General features: G+C 62.7%; 1 protein-coding gene across 1 annotated transcript; it reads left to right on the top strand.

Moving 5' to 3' along the window:
- The first annotated feature begins 1183 nt into the window (after window positions 1–1183).
- LOC117645895 (allatostatin-A receptor-like) lies at window positions 1184–11246 on the top strand. Its single transcript, XM_034386442.1, has 5 exons — window positions 1184–1532; window positions 2757–3026; window positions 8444–8614; window positions 10312–10509; window positions 10834–11246. The coding sequence occupies exons 1-5, from the start codon at window positions 1263–1265 to the stop codon at window positions 11110–11112; spliced, it is 1188 nt and encodes a 395-aa protein (XP_034242333.1). The 5' UTR covers window positions 1184–1262; the 3' UTR covers window positions 11113–11246.
- Window positions 11247–17124: the final 5878 nt, after the last annotated feature.

Genomic DNA, 17124 nt, shown 5'->3' with positions numbered 1-17124 from the left:
GGCAAGTTCCGTCGCTCTGTCTCTCTCGCGCCCCCGCCGGCCGCCCCGCGAGAAAGAGAGAGAGAGAGAGAGAGAGAGAGAGAGAGAGAGAGAGAGAGAGAGAGAGAGAGAGAGAGAGTCCTGCCGCGGCGCGCTTATTACCCGGCAGCGCCCAGCTTGTTGACGCACACTTGGCCCTCCTTGTTGGCGGAGAGCGCCCTTCTCGCGATTATTCTCCCCTGGCGAAAAAAAAAGGATGAGCATAATAAACGTACACATTCTTCAAGTCTGTTGTTGTTGCTGTTTTTGTTGTTGTGCCCGAGGGCGGCGAGGAGGGAGGGGAGACAGGACAGGTGGGCTTCAAGAGGAAAACTGACAGGGTGGCCGAGGCCGAGCCGTGGTCTTCGGAAAGAGGGCTGCTGTGTGTGTGTGTGTGTGTGTGTGTGTGTTTGTTTTTTGTGCGTGTTTGCGTGTGCGTGCGTGAGTTTTTCTGCGGGGGCAGCAGGCACGATAAAGTTTAACGGAGTGCCTGGCGGGCCTGGCGGCGCTGGTCCACGCACGCAGTTCCAAAAATTTAAGTGCCCCTCTCGCCCCTTCGCCGTGGCCGCGAGAGAGATTCTCTCCTCTGCTGTGTTGTCGCTGGGCGGCGGCGGATCCAGCAGACTGAGTCGTTTTCATCGCTCCGTCTCTGTCGCACTCGTGGGGCGTTGGGCTTGGGTGCGAGAGAGACAGAGCGACGCAGGGGGAGCGGATTCGCCCCCGCAGTGTGCAGCGGCCTGCAGCCACGCGCCGCGCTGTCCACTCGGCCATTCCACGCACGCGCGCGTCGTCGGCGTCCCGGAGCCCGCTTCCGAGAGTTTGCTTTCATCGCTCTGCCTCTCTCGCACCCTCATGGCGAGCCACACGAGCGCGACAGAGACAGAGCGACGAGGGCGACTCTTGGCCGGCCGGCCACCGGAACGGCCGGAACACAACAACACGCGTGGCGAGGGGGGCGCCCCGTGGGGGCAACACGCGGCGCCCCGAGCAGCGACCGCCACAAACAATAATTGCATCCACAGCGAGTGCACCGCACTGTCGCAGTGCCAAAGGCCGCCGAAGGTCTTGTCGTTTGCGGAGTGCCCCGCTCTCTCTGTCTCTCTCTGCGGCGGTCTTTGACTGTGGTTTTGCTCTCTCTGTCGCAGGCGGCGATGGTGACCGTGGCGCCGCGAGGGTAGCGCCCGCCCTCCACTGAGACGAGCGGCTCCAGCGGCTCCAGCGGTTCCAGGAGTGGCGCTAGCAGCATGACGGCCTCGCCCGCGGTGGTGGAGGCGGGCGGCGGCGGGCTGCCCGTGTCCGCGGGCCTGGGCATCCGCGGCGGCCTGTCCTACCTCGCCGACTGCCACAACAGCACGCACGGCGACGCGGCGCCCCTCTGCGGCATGATGGACTACAACAACACGGCCGGCGCCGGCGACGAGATGGTGGGCCCGCTCATGGAGCGCATCGTGTCGTACGTGGTGCCCCTCATCTTCCTCGTCATCGTGGTGGTGGGGCTGATCGGCAACGCGCTGGTGAGTGGATCCACTAATGAGCGGAATCAATGCACGGCACGGAGCCGACCGCGCGCCGCGCTCACACGTGGTTACTTCAAAGGGCTTACGCGGCGCGCCGTGCCCGCGGGAGCCGGCACACTGTACTCTCTTTTCCCGCCTCCGGGGTCTCGAATGGGACTGTTACTGATTCCGAGAGTCGTTCGTCGCTCTGTCTCTCTCGCACCATGGGGCGTCCCGTATGTAGGCGCGAGAGAGACAGCGACGACAAACGCCTCTCGGAATCAGTCTGCTGCCCTTCGAACGAGGACTCCATCAGTACATCCACACGCTTTCACCACACACAAATGATCCTCCGGTTGTCGGGGCGTTCGGTTCAAACCGCGTCCGGAGGTCCACGTCGGCCGCCCGACCCACTGAGGCTTCCTCTCGGGGTGCATGACCGCCAGCAACGCCGGCACCGCCACGCTGCCGAGGCTCACAACTCACCCTCGACGCGCCAGCCCTTCGACCAGGGCGACAAAGGCGGCGGCGGACTGATTCCGAACGACGGCCTGCTTCTGTCTCTCTCGCTCCCGTCGGGGCGTCGCGTGGTGGAGCGAGAGAGACAGAAGCAGGCCGTTGTTCGGAATCAGTCTCAGCCGGCAGGCAGGCCGTCCGCAGCGCAGCCACTCGAGAGGGGCAATTTTTAGTGATCGGTATATTGCGTTATTTTACGATTTATGTGGCCGTGGCGGCGAGGCGCGGAGGGGGAGGGGGCGGGGGTATATTGCCTCTCGCCACCAGGGCGGTGCCCCCGACCCCCTCGCCCGACGCGCGCCCGTAGACCAGCGACCAGGGTCATACAACACAATAATAAATCAATCTACGGCGTGTCTCGGGGGCGCGACGTCGTCGTGGGCCTACGCCTCCTCCTCGACGTCGTCGACGGCGAGGTTCACTCTCGCCGTTGGAAACGCCCCGCCGGCCACGCGGACGGCGCGTAAATGACAAGAGCGGGGGGAAGGGGCACGGGGCTAATTATTTTAATTATCACGAGGATGAGTCGTCGTCGCGACGGCCTCGTCGAAGTTGAAAGGGGGCGTGGATTCGCGGCAGCGCCGCGCCGAGAACCGGCAGCCCGTCCCCGAGGCTTCGGCGCCGACCCGCGACAGCGCGCGACAGCGAGACGCGGTAGTCCGTCTCTGAGAACGCGGATCCTAAAAATGAAATGTTTCTGAACAATTTGTTTTCATCATCTTCCAGGTGGTGATCGTGGTGGCGGCCAACGCGCAGATGCGCAGCACCACGAACCTGCTCATCATCAACCTGGCCGTGGCGGACCTGCTGTTCATCGTGTTCTGCGTGCCGTTCACCGGCACCGACTACTCGCTGCCGTCCTGGCCGTTCGGCGACACGTGGTGCAAGATCGTGCAGTACCTCATCGTGGTCACGTCCATGGCGTCCGTGTACACGCTGGTGCTCATGTCGCTGGACCGCTTCCTGGCCGTCGTCTACCCCATCTCCTCCATGACGGTAGGTGTGCTGCGCCCGGCGCAGCGGAGGCGGCCAAAATCCCGGACGCGTTTTGAGCTCCATAGTCACTAAATGGGACTCGAACCGAACGTGTGACCCCACCAATGATGGATTCCTCGTTCGGAGAGCAATCCATTGGTGGGGTCACACGTTCGGTTCGAGTCCCATTTAGTGACTGTGGAGCTCAAAACGCTCCGGGGTTTCGGCCACCTCCACCGGTCTTCTGGCCCACTGAGCGTCGTTTCGTCGCGCAGGCGACGCCCACTCGAACGGCGAGGCGGTGCGAGGCGGGGCGAGGCGGGGCGTGGGCGTGGACCCACTTTGCCCGTCATTCTCTTCTCTTTCTATGAAAGAAATCCGAGCCGGGCGCGCCACAAAATTAAATTATCGTTTTCCAATAAACGCTTTCCCTTGTCGTATACCAATACGGGCGTGACTGGCGCCGTCACTGAGAGCGCGCCACAAAATGAGAACAAAACGAGAATAAAAGGCGGAGTCAATTCCCTTCCCTTCGCTCGGTGCCCGGCCGCCCGGCCGCCTGCCTGGCCACCTCGTTGTCGCGGCGATGACTTAATTATCTGCAGAGCGATTCCGAACCCCGTCGCTCCGTCTCTCTCTTGAGGCGTTCCGCGAGCGTGCGAGAGAGACGGAGCGACGGTCTGCTGGGGAAACCCTCGCCGCCCTGCCAGAGGGACGGACGGAAAGGCCGTCGAGTCGAGGCCGACACTACACCGATCACGTTTTCGACTCCGGAGCCCTCAAACGGGCCTTGAATCCGACGCATGGCCCCGCCAATGGATTCCGCGCTCGACGGGCAGCCCGTTGCTGGGGCCATGCGTTTGATTCGAGGCCCGTTTGAGGGCTTCGGAGTCTGAAAAGTCTCCAGCCAAAGTGCCCGCGCGCCCTGCCGCGCCCCGACTGCCAGCATGCTGTAGTCTCATTCCGAGAGTCGTTTTCGCCGCTCTGTCTCTCTCGCACCTATGCGGAACGTCCCGTGAGTGCGAGAGAGACAGACAGAAAAGACAGAGACAGAAAACGACTCTCGGAGTCAGTCTGCTGCTAGCATGCCTGCCACTCACAGCGGACGACGGGCAGCTGCACTATTTAAGCGGGAAGAATGGCGGCACGAAATGGCGTTTCGTTTTTCATGCCGCCCTCGGCCGCCCTTGACTGCACTGATACAGTTTTCAGACGGATGGCCAGCGAGGACTCTGTCTCTCCCTCTCTCTCTCTCTCCCTCGACCCTCCCTCTCTGCTCTCTTCCTCTCTGTCTCTCCCTCTCTGTCCTCTTCCTCTCTGTCTCTCCCTTGTCTCTCCCTCTCTTCTCTCTCCGTCGTCGGGGTGTTAGGTAGACCCGGACGGAGTCTGTGTGGTAACGCAGTGGTCACGACGAGTTGGGGTCGAATTCATTCTTTTATTCATCCCAATGTTTTATTGGTAGTCTACTAAGAGTCGTTGAGACGGGGGAAATGGGGGGGGGGGCTCTCGAGGCCGGAATCCGGACTGCGGCTCCCCTGCTCTCCTCTCCTCACTCGACTCCGTGAAGAAGAACGACTATAATTAGCGCGCCACTGACACGCGATTAGCCCCGAACTCCCCCAAGAAAAGAGTACGCAAAAAAGGGAAAAGTTTCCCCCTCTCTCAGTCATCTGTCCACAGCACGTGCTGGTTCTTTCCGTCCATCTCTCTCTTTCTGTGTCCGTGTGCGGACAGGCGGTGTCTGAAACAGCTTGCAGGTGACAGCCTCGCGCGCTTCGCCGGAACGGAACGTGTCGCGTCACGCCGAGGTCCCCGACGAGGACCCCGACGAGGACCCCGACGAGGCCACCGCGCCGCGTCGCCGCTAACTCTGTTTGCGGACGGAAAGAGGATCTGGGCTCGCCGCGGCGGCGCGGCGCGACGAGCAGGCCGACGGGGCGGACGCAGTCGACCCCTATCCAACGGCCGCCGCCCCGGGGATTTCGAATTCGGCTCATCCCGAACAGCGCTTGCCTCACTCCGTCTCTCTCGCACCCACGGCTCGTCCCCGCAAGTCTGCGAGAGAGAAGGGCTGAGCAGCGCAAAAGCAGTGTTGCCCTGTCGTGTTGACCCAGACGGGATAGACTTTTGGCTGGCAGAGGTTGGCGGGGCCCGCTACTGAAATTTGCATCGCTCGTGGCGCGGGAGGGCTTGGAGGCCGTCGTCGCCGAGTCAGCCGCCCTTCCGCGTCCGCGCGTCGCCGGGAACGGGAACCGAAGGGAAACCGAAGGCAACCCGAAGGGAACCCGAAGCCGCCCGGCGGCAAACCTGCGCCAAATTATGCCCGAGACGAACTGGGCCGCCTGTTTTCCGGTACGAAGAGAGCGCGGCGTTTGTGAATGCATGAAAGGAGAACCCTTAAAGGCTGCCTCCGAACTTGAACAGAACTCTGTCTTCCTCGCACTCGCGGGGCGTCCCGTTGGAGAGAGAGAGAGAGAGAGAGAGAGAGAGAGAGAGAGAGAGAGAGAGAGCGGCAGAAGCAGGGTAGGCTCTGTGCCGGCCAAGGACGACGGCCGAGCCTCCCTTTTCGCGACCTCGCGATGAGTCGCGATGAGTCCTCTCGTCGTCGCAGGGGGAGTCAGTTTCAGAAATAGAACCCACCGCTGCAATTGTTCATCCCACCCGTGTCCTTCACGACCTGCCTTCCGTCTGTCTGTCTGTCTTTCTGACAGTATGTCCGCCTGCCTGCCTGCCTGTCTGCCTGTCTGTCTGTCTGTCCGTCCGTCTGTCTGCCCACCTGCCCCACTCGCCCTTCCTTCCGCGCGGCTGCCCCAGGGCTGCCCCGGGGTTGCCCTTGGGCGGACTAACCCACTCGGGCGTCAGATTGGCTGCAAAGCGAAACAAAGCGAGAGGGCGCGCAGAATAAATAAAGCTCCCTTTATTATTGAGAGGGGATCGAAGGCACCGCCTTCCTCGCGATGCTCATTACGCTCCATGAGTCGTTCGCTCTGTCTCTCTCGCACCTGTTTGGGACGCCCCGCGAGTGCGAGAGAGACGAAACGACTCGCGGAATCAGTCTGGCGGCCTCGCCTCGCGCCTCGCCTGCCCGATTGCCTTTTGTCTCACACAGCCTCTTAACTGAACAAGGAAGCCCCCGCTACAAACGGGTGCGCTGCGCGCCGGGGTACGGCAATAGATCCACCCCCCCGGCAAAAGAACCGGGGGTGACTTTACCGCGGGGTAAAACCACCGCCCTTGGCTGACTGCTGAGAAGGGGGGGGTTTTTTACCGAGGTAAGTCACCCCCCTCTGGTCCTGGGGAGTGGTTCTATCCCCTGGTAGAACCCCCCCCTAGCTGGCTCAGGGGGGTGCATCTATCACGGGATAAAACCACCCCCCAAAGACGGGGTTTTCTTTATCACGGGGTGAAACCACCCCCCAAATTTTCATATTGACGGGGGTTTTACAGCATTCCGCCCAAAACGGCAAAACGAAAGCCTCACACTTAATACTATGTAGTTTTTCTGCGCGCCAATGCACGAAATTTTAAAAACGCACTTCGTAACGCACGAATTTGTGCGCGACAAGAAACGATTTTTGTGCGTGAGTATGCAGAAAATCGTGCATTGTCGCGCACAAATTCGTGCGTTACGAAGTGCATGTTTAAATTTTGTGCATCGGGCGCAGAAAAAAACTTCATAGGAATTTAGTGTGTGGAATGCAAACAAAAAATCGCGAAGGTGTTTGCAATACAAAGCTGGTGAATATTACGTTTCCAAAGCACTTTCGTTTGCAAGCTTTCAAGTATGCGCCCCGATTTTGGGTGTACAGTCTTGTGGAGACGAAAAAAAGCGTAAAGATGACCGGGACGCTCTCCCGAAAAATATGCAAAATATGGGGGGTTGTTTCATCACGAGATGAAATGACCCACCATTTTCAGGGGGGTGCTTTTATCACGGGATGAACCCCCCCGGTGGTTCTATCCCGTGATAAATGCACCCCTCTGAGCCAGCTAGGGGGGTGGTTCTACCACGGGATAAAACCACTCCCTACACGGATCAGGGGGGTGACTTCACCACGGCACTGTGCGAAAAAACCACAGTGAATCCCGTTAATTTTTTTGCCGGGATTTACTGTAGTTCAGAACACAGGATTTACCGTGCCTGGCTACAGTATCTACTGTACCTGGTACAGGATATTCCGTACTCCACTCCTGTGGTACAGTAAATCCCGTAGAAAGTACAGTAGATCCTGTTAAAAAAGTACAGTAAATCCTGTACTCTGAACTACAGTGACCGCTGTACTAATCACTACAGGATTTACTGTGATTTTTTCCCACAGTGGGGTTGAAACCACCCCCCTCAGGAATCAGCCTAGGGGGGTGGTTTTATCCCGTGGTAAAGTCCCCCCCGGTGCCTTTTCCAGGGTGGGTGGATCTATAACCTCGCGCCGGGACCATTGTTCCTTTCCTGAGGCGCAGTCACTCGGGGTGGCGCGCCCGGCTGCCTGGGTTTGCTCTCTCGATTACTTTCTCCAAGTCTTTTCCACACGCACGCGCGCGCACACACACACGCACACAGACTCTCACCACCACACACGCACACGGCGAGTGAGATTAGCCGTCGAAATGAGGTGGTTGAAAGGCGCTGTATTGAATAAGGCCTCCGCGCCGTTTGTAGCGCGGGCCTGCCCGGGCCTAGCGCCTCAATCCGAGATCGTCTCCGTCGCGCTGTCTCTCTCGCACTCACGGGGCGTGCCCTGCTGGTGCGAGAGAGAGACAGCGACGAAAACGACTCTCGGAAACGGTCTGCTGGCCGGGCGAGGCGGGGCGGGGTGGGGCGGGGCAGCTGGAGGGCCCCGGAGGGGGCCTTGCCGGTGAGAGCGAAGAGGTTGGAGTGGAGAGGGGCGGCAAATCCGCGGGGCGGCCTTCCATATTCCATATCAAGTTTGAGCCGCGGAGCCGCCACGCGCCGAGGGGCGCGCACACACACGCACACACACACACACACACACACACACACACACACACACACACACACACACACACACACACTTGCATCCGCGGAGCAGGAAGGCTAAATGGCGGGACCGCCCGCCGACTGAAAGCTGAAGCCGTGTGATGGCGGCGGAGAAAAGCTGAAAGGGCAGGCAAAAGAATATTTGTTTCCGAGATCGACTCGGCGTTCGCGCTCTCTGCCCCGCGCCGCCCCGCGCCGCCGTCTTGCCGAGGGTTTCCCGATACAGCTGTACACTGTACGCACGCCTTTGCGCGCCCGCCTGTGCCCCAGACCCCGACGCCACCAACAAGGCAGAGGAGACGCAAAAAGAGGAGAAGGTGCATCGGGAGTCGCGTTTTGTGCGATCTCAGGCCCAAAAGTCCGTGGCGGGCCGGCGGGCCACGCTACGCGTGGCAGAGCATCCGGTTCATACTTTACACCAACTCGCCTCGTCTTGTTGCAGTACCGCACGGAGCGCAACGCCCTGCTGGCCATCTGGATCATGTGGATCATCTTCCTGGTCATCTCCGTGCCCGCCTACATGTACCACGGCCTGGAGACCTACTCCCACGGCGAGGTCCAGCACTCGCACTGCATCTTCCTGGAGGCCGACCCCGTGCTCCGCAACTTCAGGGTGAGTATGGCACACTGTTCACCTGCTGGAGCTCACTGTTGAGTGTAGCGCGCGGCGACGCAACCAATCTCCACGAAGTTGATACCCCTCACTGAACGGCCGAACGGCCAACGGGACCAGCCCTCCTTGAGATCGTAACGCCCCGGCGGCGTCCTTCCTTGCTGCAGTGCCCGCAGTGCCCGCAGTGCCCGCAGTGCACCCGACGCCGCCCCGCGCAAGAAGCGCTTGACGTGATGCATGGAGGCACCTGCGAGATAGGTCGTGAGCAATGTCCCCCCGGCGGGCCGGCACTGGGTCGGCAGCGCGGCGGCGTCGAACGTCGCTATTTTTCCGGACCCGGACCGACCAATCCGGAGGCAGGGGCACAGTGCACCCCGGCGCCAATCGCAAACTCGCAAACCCAAAGAGACCACCAGCCCGGAGAGGGAGTGGGACGAGTGCGATTGTTCATCGTCTTGTTTCGACGCCCCAAAGTCAACCCGAATTCGCGATTTTCGTCCATTTGTCCTCGTCGTGTCAGCGGCTGCGTCACCGTCATCATTTCACCCCCCTTTTAATTCGGCAAGTTTTGTGTGCCCGTCGCGTGTGACGACCGCCGGCTCCGCGCAGCTTGGCGCGCAGCTCGGCGTAAACTTTGTCGAAGCCTTTAAGCCCTTCCTGGCCCGACACTGGATTGCCCCACCCCTTGCGTCGCCCGCCCTTTTCCAACGGCCGAGACGTGAGAATGAGTCGCACTTTTCTGCCGCTTTTTCCGAAAGAACTTTTCCAATTTGAGGTGTCGGAGGCCGCCGCCGTGAAGGGGCTGTGTACTCGGTGGGACTGCCCGGCGGCCGGACGGCCAGGCCGGCCCAGCCTGGTCGCCAGGTAGGAGCCGTGCGGGCCGTCTTGAGGCTTATTCCGAGCCTGGAGTTCAAAAAACATCTAGAGTATTGGCTACCTCCACCGGTCTTCTGGCCCACTGTGCGCAGCGGCGCGCGCCAGGCTAGTTTTTCCCATTTCCTCCGCCTCTCCGACTGCGAGCGCCTCCCGTCGTCGTGTAGGCCTCACGGTTGGCCAGCGCGTCGCGCGTGTTGCCTACCCCTGCTTCCGCGGGCGCCCACCCCGCCCCGCCTCACCCCGCCCCGCCCCATCCCACCCCGCCGCCCACTGTCCGGCAATTAGTTGGCCGGCTCTGTCCACTTGAGCCGCGGCGTCCGCCCCCCCCCCCCCCCCCCGAAGAAGACCGCCAAGTCGTTCCCCTCCTTCCTTTCGCTATCCGCCGAGGTGTCCCCGAGGCCCAATATCGTCCTCCCTAATGGTGGCGTCCGTGTGCCCCGCTAGACGTAGTCCAGTCCGCCGGCCGCCGCCAAGGGGGCACTCGCGGGGCCCGGCGAAACTCTCGCGGGCACTCGCGGGGCCCGGCGAAACTCTCGCGGGCACTCGCGGCCGAGCGAAACTCTCGCGGGCACTCGCGAGCCCGGGAAACTCTCGCGGGCACTCGCGGGCCGGAACTCTCGGGGGACTCGGCCCGGCGAAACTCTCGCGGGCACTCGCGGGGCCCGGCGAAACTCTCGCGGGCACTCGCGGGGCCCGGCGAAACTCTCGCGGGCATTCGCGAAGCCCGGCAAAAAGCGCGCGGCGAAGGCGACGCCGCGGACTGCCGCGGACCGCCGCCACCAGGCGACTGACCCGACCCCTTTTTGCCTCTCCTGTTGCAGATCTTGTTCTTCGTCATGGCCTACGTGTTCCCGCTGCTGACCATCGTGATCCTCTACCTGCTGATGCTGACCCGGCTGTGGCACGGCGTGGCCCCGGGCGGCCGCGTGTCCGCCGACAGCCGCCGCGGCAAGAAGCGCGTCACGCGGATGGTGCTGGTGGTGGTGGCCATCTTCGCCTTCTGCTGGGGGCCCATCCAGGTAGGCTGAGTCGTCCTTTTGTTTTGACTCTCCCATTCTCCCTGTGACGCTTAGTGGGCAAGAAGACCGGTGAAGAAGGCCCGGACGCGTTTTGAGCTCCGGAGTCGCTCAATGGGATTCGAACCCAACGTGTGGTGACCCCACCAATGGACTGCTCTCCGAACGTGGAATCTATTGGTGGGGTCAACATTTTCGGTTCGAGTCCTGTTTAGCGACTCGGCGGCTCAAAACGCGTTTGGCTGCCTGCTCCGGTCCTCTGGCCCACTGTGCGGGGCGAACCTCTGCGTTGTCGGTGCACCTTCTAATCGCAACCCCCTGCTGCAGGTGGTGCTGGTGGCTAAAAGCCTCGACCTCTACGAGATCAACGAGCTGACGCTGGTGGTGCAGATCGTGAGCCAGGTGCTGGCGTACATGAACTCGTGCGTCAACCCCATCCTGTACGCCTTCCTCTCGGACAACTTCCGCAAGGCCTTCTTCAAGGTGGTGTCTTGCGGACACCCGCAGGCCACCCTGGAGACGCGCAACGGCCGCCTCATGGCCGAGAAGTCCACCCGCACCACGGCCACCTCCCGGGTCAACGGCTCTAACCTGGACATTTTGTGAGGGTCGGCTCCCGGGGCCGGCGGCGCCCCGCACGTCCCGCACGCCAGCGGCAACGGCGCGGGCCACAACAAGGAGCCCCTGTGCGAGGACTTCGTTTGAAGCCCTCGCCCCCGCCACAGAGGCCGCCACGGAGGCCGCCACGGAGGCCGCCACGGAGGCCACCAGAGAGGCAGGCCTCCATAGAGGCTACCATAGAGGCCACCACGACGACCGCCACGGAGGCCACCACGGAGACCACCACCACGGAGGCCGCCAGGGAGGCCGCCGCCGAGACCGCCGCCGGGCGTGCAGCGTGCAGCGCCCGGTGCACCCCCAGAAGAGGCCCACCCAGCCCCGCCGCCCCGCCGCTACCCCCCGGCCGGCGCGCAGACCCTCGGCCCCAGGGACTTTGCAGCGCCCGTCCGCGCTGGGGGCGCGCGGGGTAGCGCCGACGCCCAGGGCTACTCCAGGCCGGCCGCCGCCGCGGGGAAGTCCCTTGTGCTTCGAAAGGCCTCGCCTCGCGCGGACGTCTGTGTGTTATGGACAAGTGTGTCGTTCTTTGCACCTCGTATCGGCCCCAAGAAGGCGAGTCGATACAAGAGACAAACAAAACGGCTTCAGCCGCTTCCCGATTACCGTAACAATAAATAAAGTGTAATTTTAATAACAATTTCGTGCTGTTCGTTGTTGTAGCGCTTTTCGGCCGATAGGGATTCTCGCCCCTTTACTTATTTTTGTACCATAAATGAAGGCCTGTGTGAGTGTCAGTGGTGTGTGTGTGTGAGGCAGTGTGTGAGTGAGCGTGCGAAGTCAGATGAATGCGAGTGAATGGTTAGTGTGATTCGCGAGTGAAACGATGTAATTCTATTTTTGTATGTGAGGCCGGCCGCCTCGCGTCGGTGAGCCTGGCGGCCCCAGGTGCAGCCGAGGCCTCCAGTCCGGCCGGCCTGGACGATGTGTCTGTCAGTCAGCCTGTCTTTCCAATCTGTCTGTCCGCCTGGAAACGTAGATCGTAAGCACACTTGTAAATGCTACTCTGTACTTGTCGTGGCGAGCGCGCTGCGCGGCCCTGGGGCCCCAGGGCCCCCGGGGGGCGCCGCTCCGGGTGTCGACCGGCTCGAGCCACCTGTCAGACGCCCCGGGCCGCACCAAACCCCCCGGAGCCCCGGCCAGCCAAGCCAAGGGCCAAGGGCCCGCAAGGGCCTCACGCCCCGGCCCGGCAGCGCCGCCCGCCCCGGCGCGTTAGGCACTGTTTTCAATAAATCAGATTAACGACCTACACCCGTGTTCACTTGTTCGTTCCTTTCGAATCCCTGCTTCCGACGGCTGGAGCTCAAAGTCACCTGACCAGAGTTAGGCGGGATCTGGCTGCAGTTAGAGAGAGAGAGAGTGACTCGGGGGCGCGCGCTCCATCGGTCCAAACACCCGCGGCGTACTCCCTGTGCCAATCAACATACGGCTGCAGGACAGTCTTTCGCAAAACAAAAATCCTAAGGCTGCGCGAATTCGTTTTATTTATGTCATCCATTAACTAATTTCCAAAAATGTAGTGAAATAATCAACACGACGACCACGTCATCTGCAGTGTGGACGAGTCCTCTCGCAGTGGGTCAAGCTGCCACCTTTCCCCAACGCAGCACGGGCAGGTGAAAGTTGGGCCTGCGAGGGTTGGCCGCACGACGTCGTGGGGTGTCGCCGCGGCGGCGCGGCGGCGCGGCGCTCCCTGCTCGGCGGGGGTATGTCCGCGCGCCGCGCCGCGGCGGGGGGTAGAGCCGACCGCGCCGACGCACCCGTCCCGGCGCCGCGTTGACAGAAACGGCGGTGGGAAAAGTAAAACCGGAAGGGGGCAAGGGACTGGGGTATTTTTAGCATTTTGGCGACTTGCAACTAGCCGTGCCGCGCCGTGCCTTGCGGCCTGTCCCGGCGTCCTGGCCAGGCTGTCGCGTGTCTTCGCGACCTGTCCCAGCAAGCACCCCACCAGACTGATTCCGAGAGTCGTTTTCATCGCTCTGTCTCTCTGGCACTCGTGGGGCGTGCCCTGTGGGTGCGAGAGAGACAGAGCGACGAGAACGGACTCTCGGAATCAGTCTGCAGCAAGGTCCCTGCCGCGCGGCGCCCTCGATGACCTGTCGAGCGGCGGCCCCGAGAACGCCGAGCATTGGGCCCGTTCGAAGGAACGAGAATTGGATGAATACTAATCCCATGATTATGACCGTGACCCTTATCCGGGGTCCAAAACACCGCCCTGGGGTTGCGAAAGCGGACAATGACGAGAATGGCGACAAAAACAAAAATTATTATTTCACGAGCAGGCTTGTGTTTTCAAGCGGATAAATGCGCGCTACAAGTAAGAGTCGTCAAGATTCTGTTGTTCTTCCCTCCGTCCCTCACTCAACTTGGACTAGAACGGCCCGCTAAGGGTTGACTAGACGCGCGGGGCGGTGGCCTCGGTGCGCCGTGCCCTGGTCCGCGGTGGCGGTGGCGGGGTGTGGCGGGGTGTGCCTCCCGGTGCCGCGTTGCTGCTCCTCCTGTGCCCCAGGCCCGCCCCAGGCCCGGCGGCTGCCGCGGTCCTGGGCGTCCTGGGGCCGGCGGCCGCCTCTTCCCTGCCGTCTTCAGTCTGAGGCCGACTCCCCTGGCCCGCGTGCCCCGCGAGCCGCAGCGTGCCCGCCGTCCGTCCCGGTCCATCCCGCCGCCGCGAGCCGCGAGCCGCGTCGCGTGCCGCCGTCGAAAAAGCAGTGCAGGTGCAAGTGGCTCTCGAGCACCCCGAGGCGCGTCCAGTGTTATGGTGCAGAGGACCGATCAACAGGTCGCATCTGTTGACGGGTGAGTCCAGCGCGGCGTCCTGGAAGTGCGGTGCGAATCCCGACGGGGTGGAACGCTGTCAGTGCACTGGCCGGCCGGCAGCCGGATTCCCAGATAGTCGTTTACGCCGCTCACGGGGGCGTCCGGGGGAGGTGCGAGAGAGACAGAGCGACGGAAACAACCCTCGGAAAGAGTCTGCTGGACGGCGCCGGCCGTGTCGCCGCGTCGCCGGGCACCTGGTCGCATTGTGCTGCTGTCCTCGCGCCGGCCGGCACGCTGGTTCCGAGTACTGCTCTCATCGCTCTGCCTCCCTCGCACCCACGGGGCGGCCCGTAAGGGAGCGAGGGAGACGGCGCGGAAAGCGGTGCTCGGGACCAGCCCGCAGCTAGATGAGGCGTGTCTTGGCGGAGCGGCGGATCGCTCATGCTGTCGCACGCAGTCGCACGCATCGCACGGGAGCAGCCTTATCTAATTGAACGTCTCTGGCACCGTTCCGATGTCATCGGCCTGCGCGCCGATTCCTAGCCGTGCCTTCGTGGCTCTGTCTCCCTCGCACTCACGGAGCGTGCCGGAGGGGTGCGAGAGAGACAGAGCGACGAGACGCTTCGCGGCGGAATCGCTTGTAGGCGTCGGCTGCATTCCGCGTGCCGGCGCGGCGCCGCACAGTGGGCCAGAGGACCGGTGGAGGCGGTCCAAATCGCGGACGCGTTTTGAGCTCCAGAGACGCTGAATGGGACGCGAACCGAACGTGTGACCCCACCAATGGATTGCTCTTCGAACGAGGAATCCATTGGTGGGGTCACACGTTCGATTCGAGTCCTGTTTAGCGAGACTCTGGAGCTCAAAGCGCGTCGACCGCCTCCATCGGCCTTCTGGCCCACTGTGTGTAGTGTGCGGCGCGCGGCCCATTCAGCAGACGGGGCAGGCCGGGCAGGCTGCAGCGGCGCGTGGGCGTCGACGTGACGGATGACACGTCCCCGACGACGACCCGGCGCCGCGGGCTGGCGTGCTGGCGGACCTCCGCACCACCGCACCGCCGCGCGGCCAACATTTGGACGTTTTACACCCTGGTTTATGCACGGCCGACGGGGTGGGCGTGCCGGGGCGGCCGTGCCGTCACTGCCCGCCCCGCCCACCGCACACATTCACACGCTCGCTTTGTCCGAAAAAAGTTTGTCTCCTCGTCGAAAGTCAACAACAATGACACACATTTTCCAACTCATCTGTTTGCAAGCTGTGTGAGGTGGGATGGACTCAAGGATGGACCACGTGCATCACCATCGCACTCCTCCTCACTTTTCAAATTTTCTGAAATTTTTAATGCTGCGTTGTTATGGTGCTTGATCCAGCCGGTTGCAAAGGCTGCCGGGGATGGCGGCGGGGCGGTTAGCGCCTCTTTTACCGAACGGCTCACTGTCTCTCTCGCACCCATGCGCAACGCCCCCACGAGCGCGTGAGAGGGAGAGAGACAGAGTCCGGGCTGTCGGCGGAACGGCCGTAAATCCGTCATCGTCCGGCCGGCGCTCGGAAAGGCGCTGGGAAAGGCGCTTGGAAAGGCCGCGGCGGTGGAGAGGAGTTCGCACGCAGCCCGCCGGGCTGCATTTGCCGCCATGTGTGTGTGTGTGTGCGCGTGCGAGGGAAAAGGGGGGGGGGGCAATCTGGCGGTATCGCTGCGATTGACGCGTTATTTACACGTTACGCAAGGCGAGGGCCACCCGGCGCGAGGAAGGCGGTGGCGCTCCCTTCCGCAGCACTAGGAGCCACGCACGCCGGGGCGGGGCGGGGCGGGCGACGGATTTAGCCCCGGACGCGAGACGGCGCGGGGCGCGGCGGCGGGGGTACCGCAGCGAGAGGAACCCCGTCGCGGTCAGGCGTCATGCGTGTGCAGCACACCTACACACACACCTACACACACACACCTACACGCGGAACGCGCGCACTTCACCGCCATGACGTGCGGCTGCTGCGTCGGCGTCACTTCGCCGCGTGTGCGTGTGTGCCGCGCGCAGGACACGTGGAAGGACCCCCGTGAGACCGTCGGGAGTAGAGTAAGGCAGGTCCCCAGCTCCGCGCCTCGGAGCGGCAGGTTCTCGTGGAGGGCGGCAGGTCTAGGCCCGCTAGCCGCCGCGGGACTGTTGCCATCCGTGCTGCGCTGCATGTCTCGCGCAGCCAATCAGCCGCCCTGCCCCTGGACGCGAAATATCGTTCGGCGCACCAGATTAACTCGGTGTGTCAGCGGTGAGCCGCGCGGCGGCGGCGTGGCGGCTCAAGCAGCGGGGGCAACCGGCCAGTGCTTCGCCGCTCTGTCTCTCTCGCACCCCTCCGGGACGCCCCATGAGTGCGAGGGAGACAGAGCGACGACAGCCGCAGCCAGTGGCGTCGGTGCCGCACCTGCTAATAGCTGTTATAGCTACAAGCCTCCGTATATATATTGACTGCCAAGAGACGTCACCACACGGCGCGCCGCGACGGCGGGCCCGGCGGACGGGTGGGCACCCTAGAACGAGAACAACGGGGAACTCAATTATTTTAGCCGGACATGCCTGCTCCCCCCACCCCCGGGCGAGTCATTGCCCCGGCACGCCTTTCGTCCGATGAGCTTTCCGCGCCGTTTTGCCTCATTGGCACTGCACGGTTTACACGAAGCCAGTGGTATAGACAGCGCCCCCCTCCCCTTCCCCCTTCCCCCTCACCCGGCCCGCTGGCGGACTAAGTTTAGCGCGACTCATGAATCCGTCGAACAATATTACGTGTCCCGTGCGTGGGGCGTCGGGGTCGCGCTCATCCGCCAGGATAGGGAACAAGTGCTTGCGCGAGAGAGACAGAGCACCGCTTCCCCGATCAGCTGACGGGGAGCCAGTTGTGGTGTTTGCGGTGATCGGACGGAAATAGGGGTGCGAAATTGCGGGGACAAGCTTCGGCCGGGTATTTTGGGCCGGCCGGCGCGTCACTGAGAGAGAGAGAGAGAGCGAGAGAGAGAGAGAGAGAGAGAGAGAGAGAGAGAGAGAGAGAGAGAGAGAGAGAGAGAGAGAGAGAGTAGTGTCGTCCGAATGTGGTCTTCCGGCACTACGCGGTCCCCTCAGTGACCGCTGGCCCGCCGGCCGCTGGCTTGTGGGGCGGCAACAGGCGTGCGTTTTGATGGTCCTTGGGCCGGTCGCGAGGCGCGGGGCCGCCCCCGCCGCCCCCGTGCTCGTCTTCCCGGTGCTGGCTGCCTCTTTTCATCCTAATGGC

This window comes from Thrips palmi, unplaced genomic scaffold (assembly GCF_012932325.1).
Source record: "Thrips palmi isolate BJ-2018 unplaced genomic scaffold, TpBJ-2018v1 HiC_scaffold_19, whole genome shotgun sequence".
NCBI classification, from domain to species: Eukaryota; Metazoa; Arthropoda; class Insecta; order Thysanoptera; family Thripidae; genus Thrips; species Thrips palmi.
Note: the sequence above shows the minus strand (reverse complement) of the source record. Positions and strands in the feature narration are given on the sequence as shown.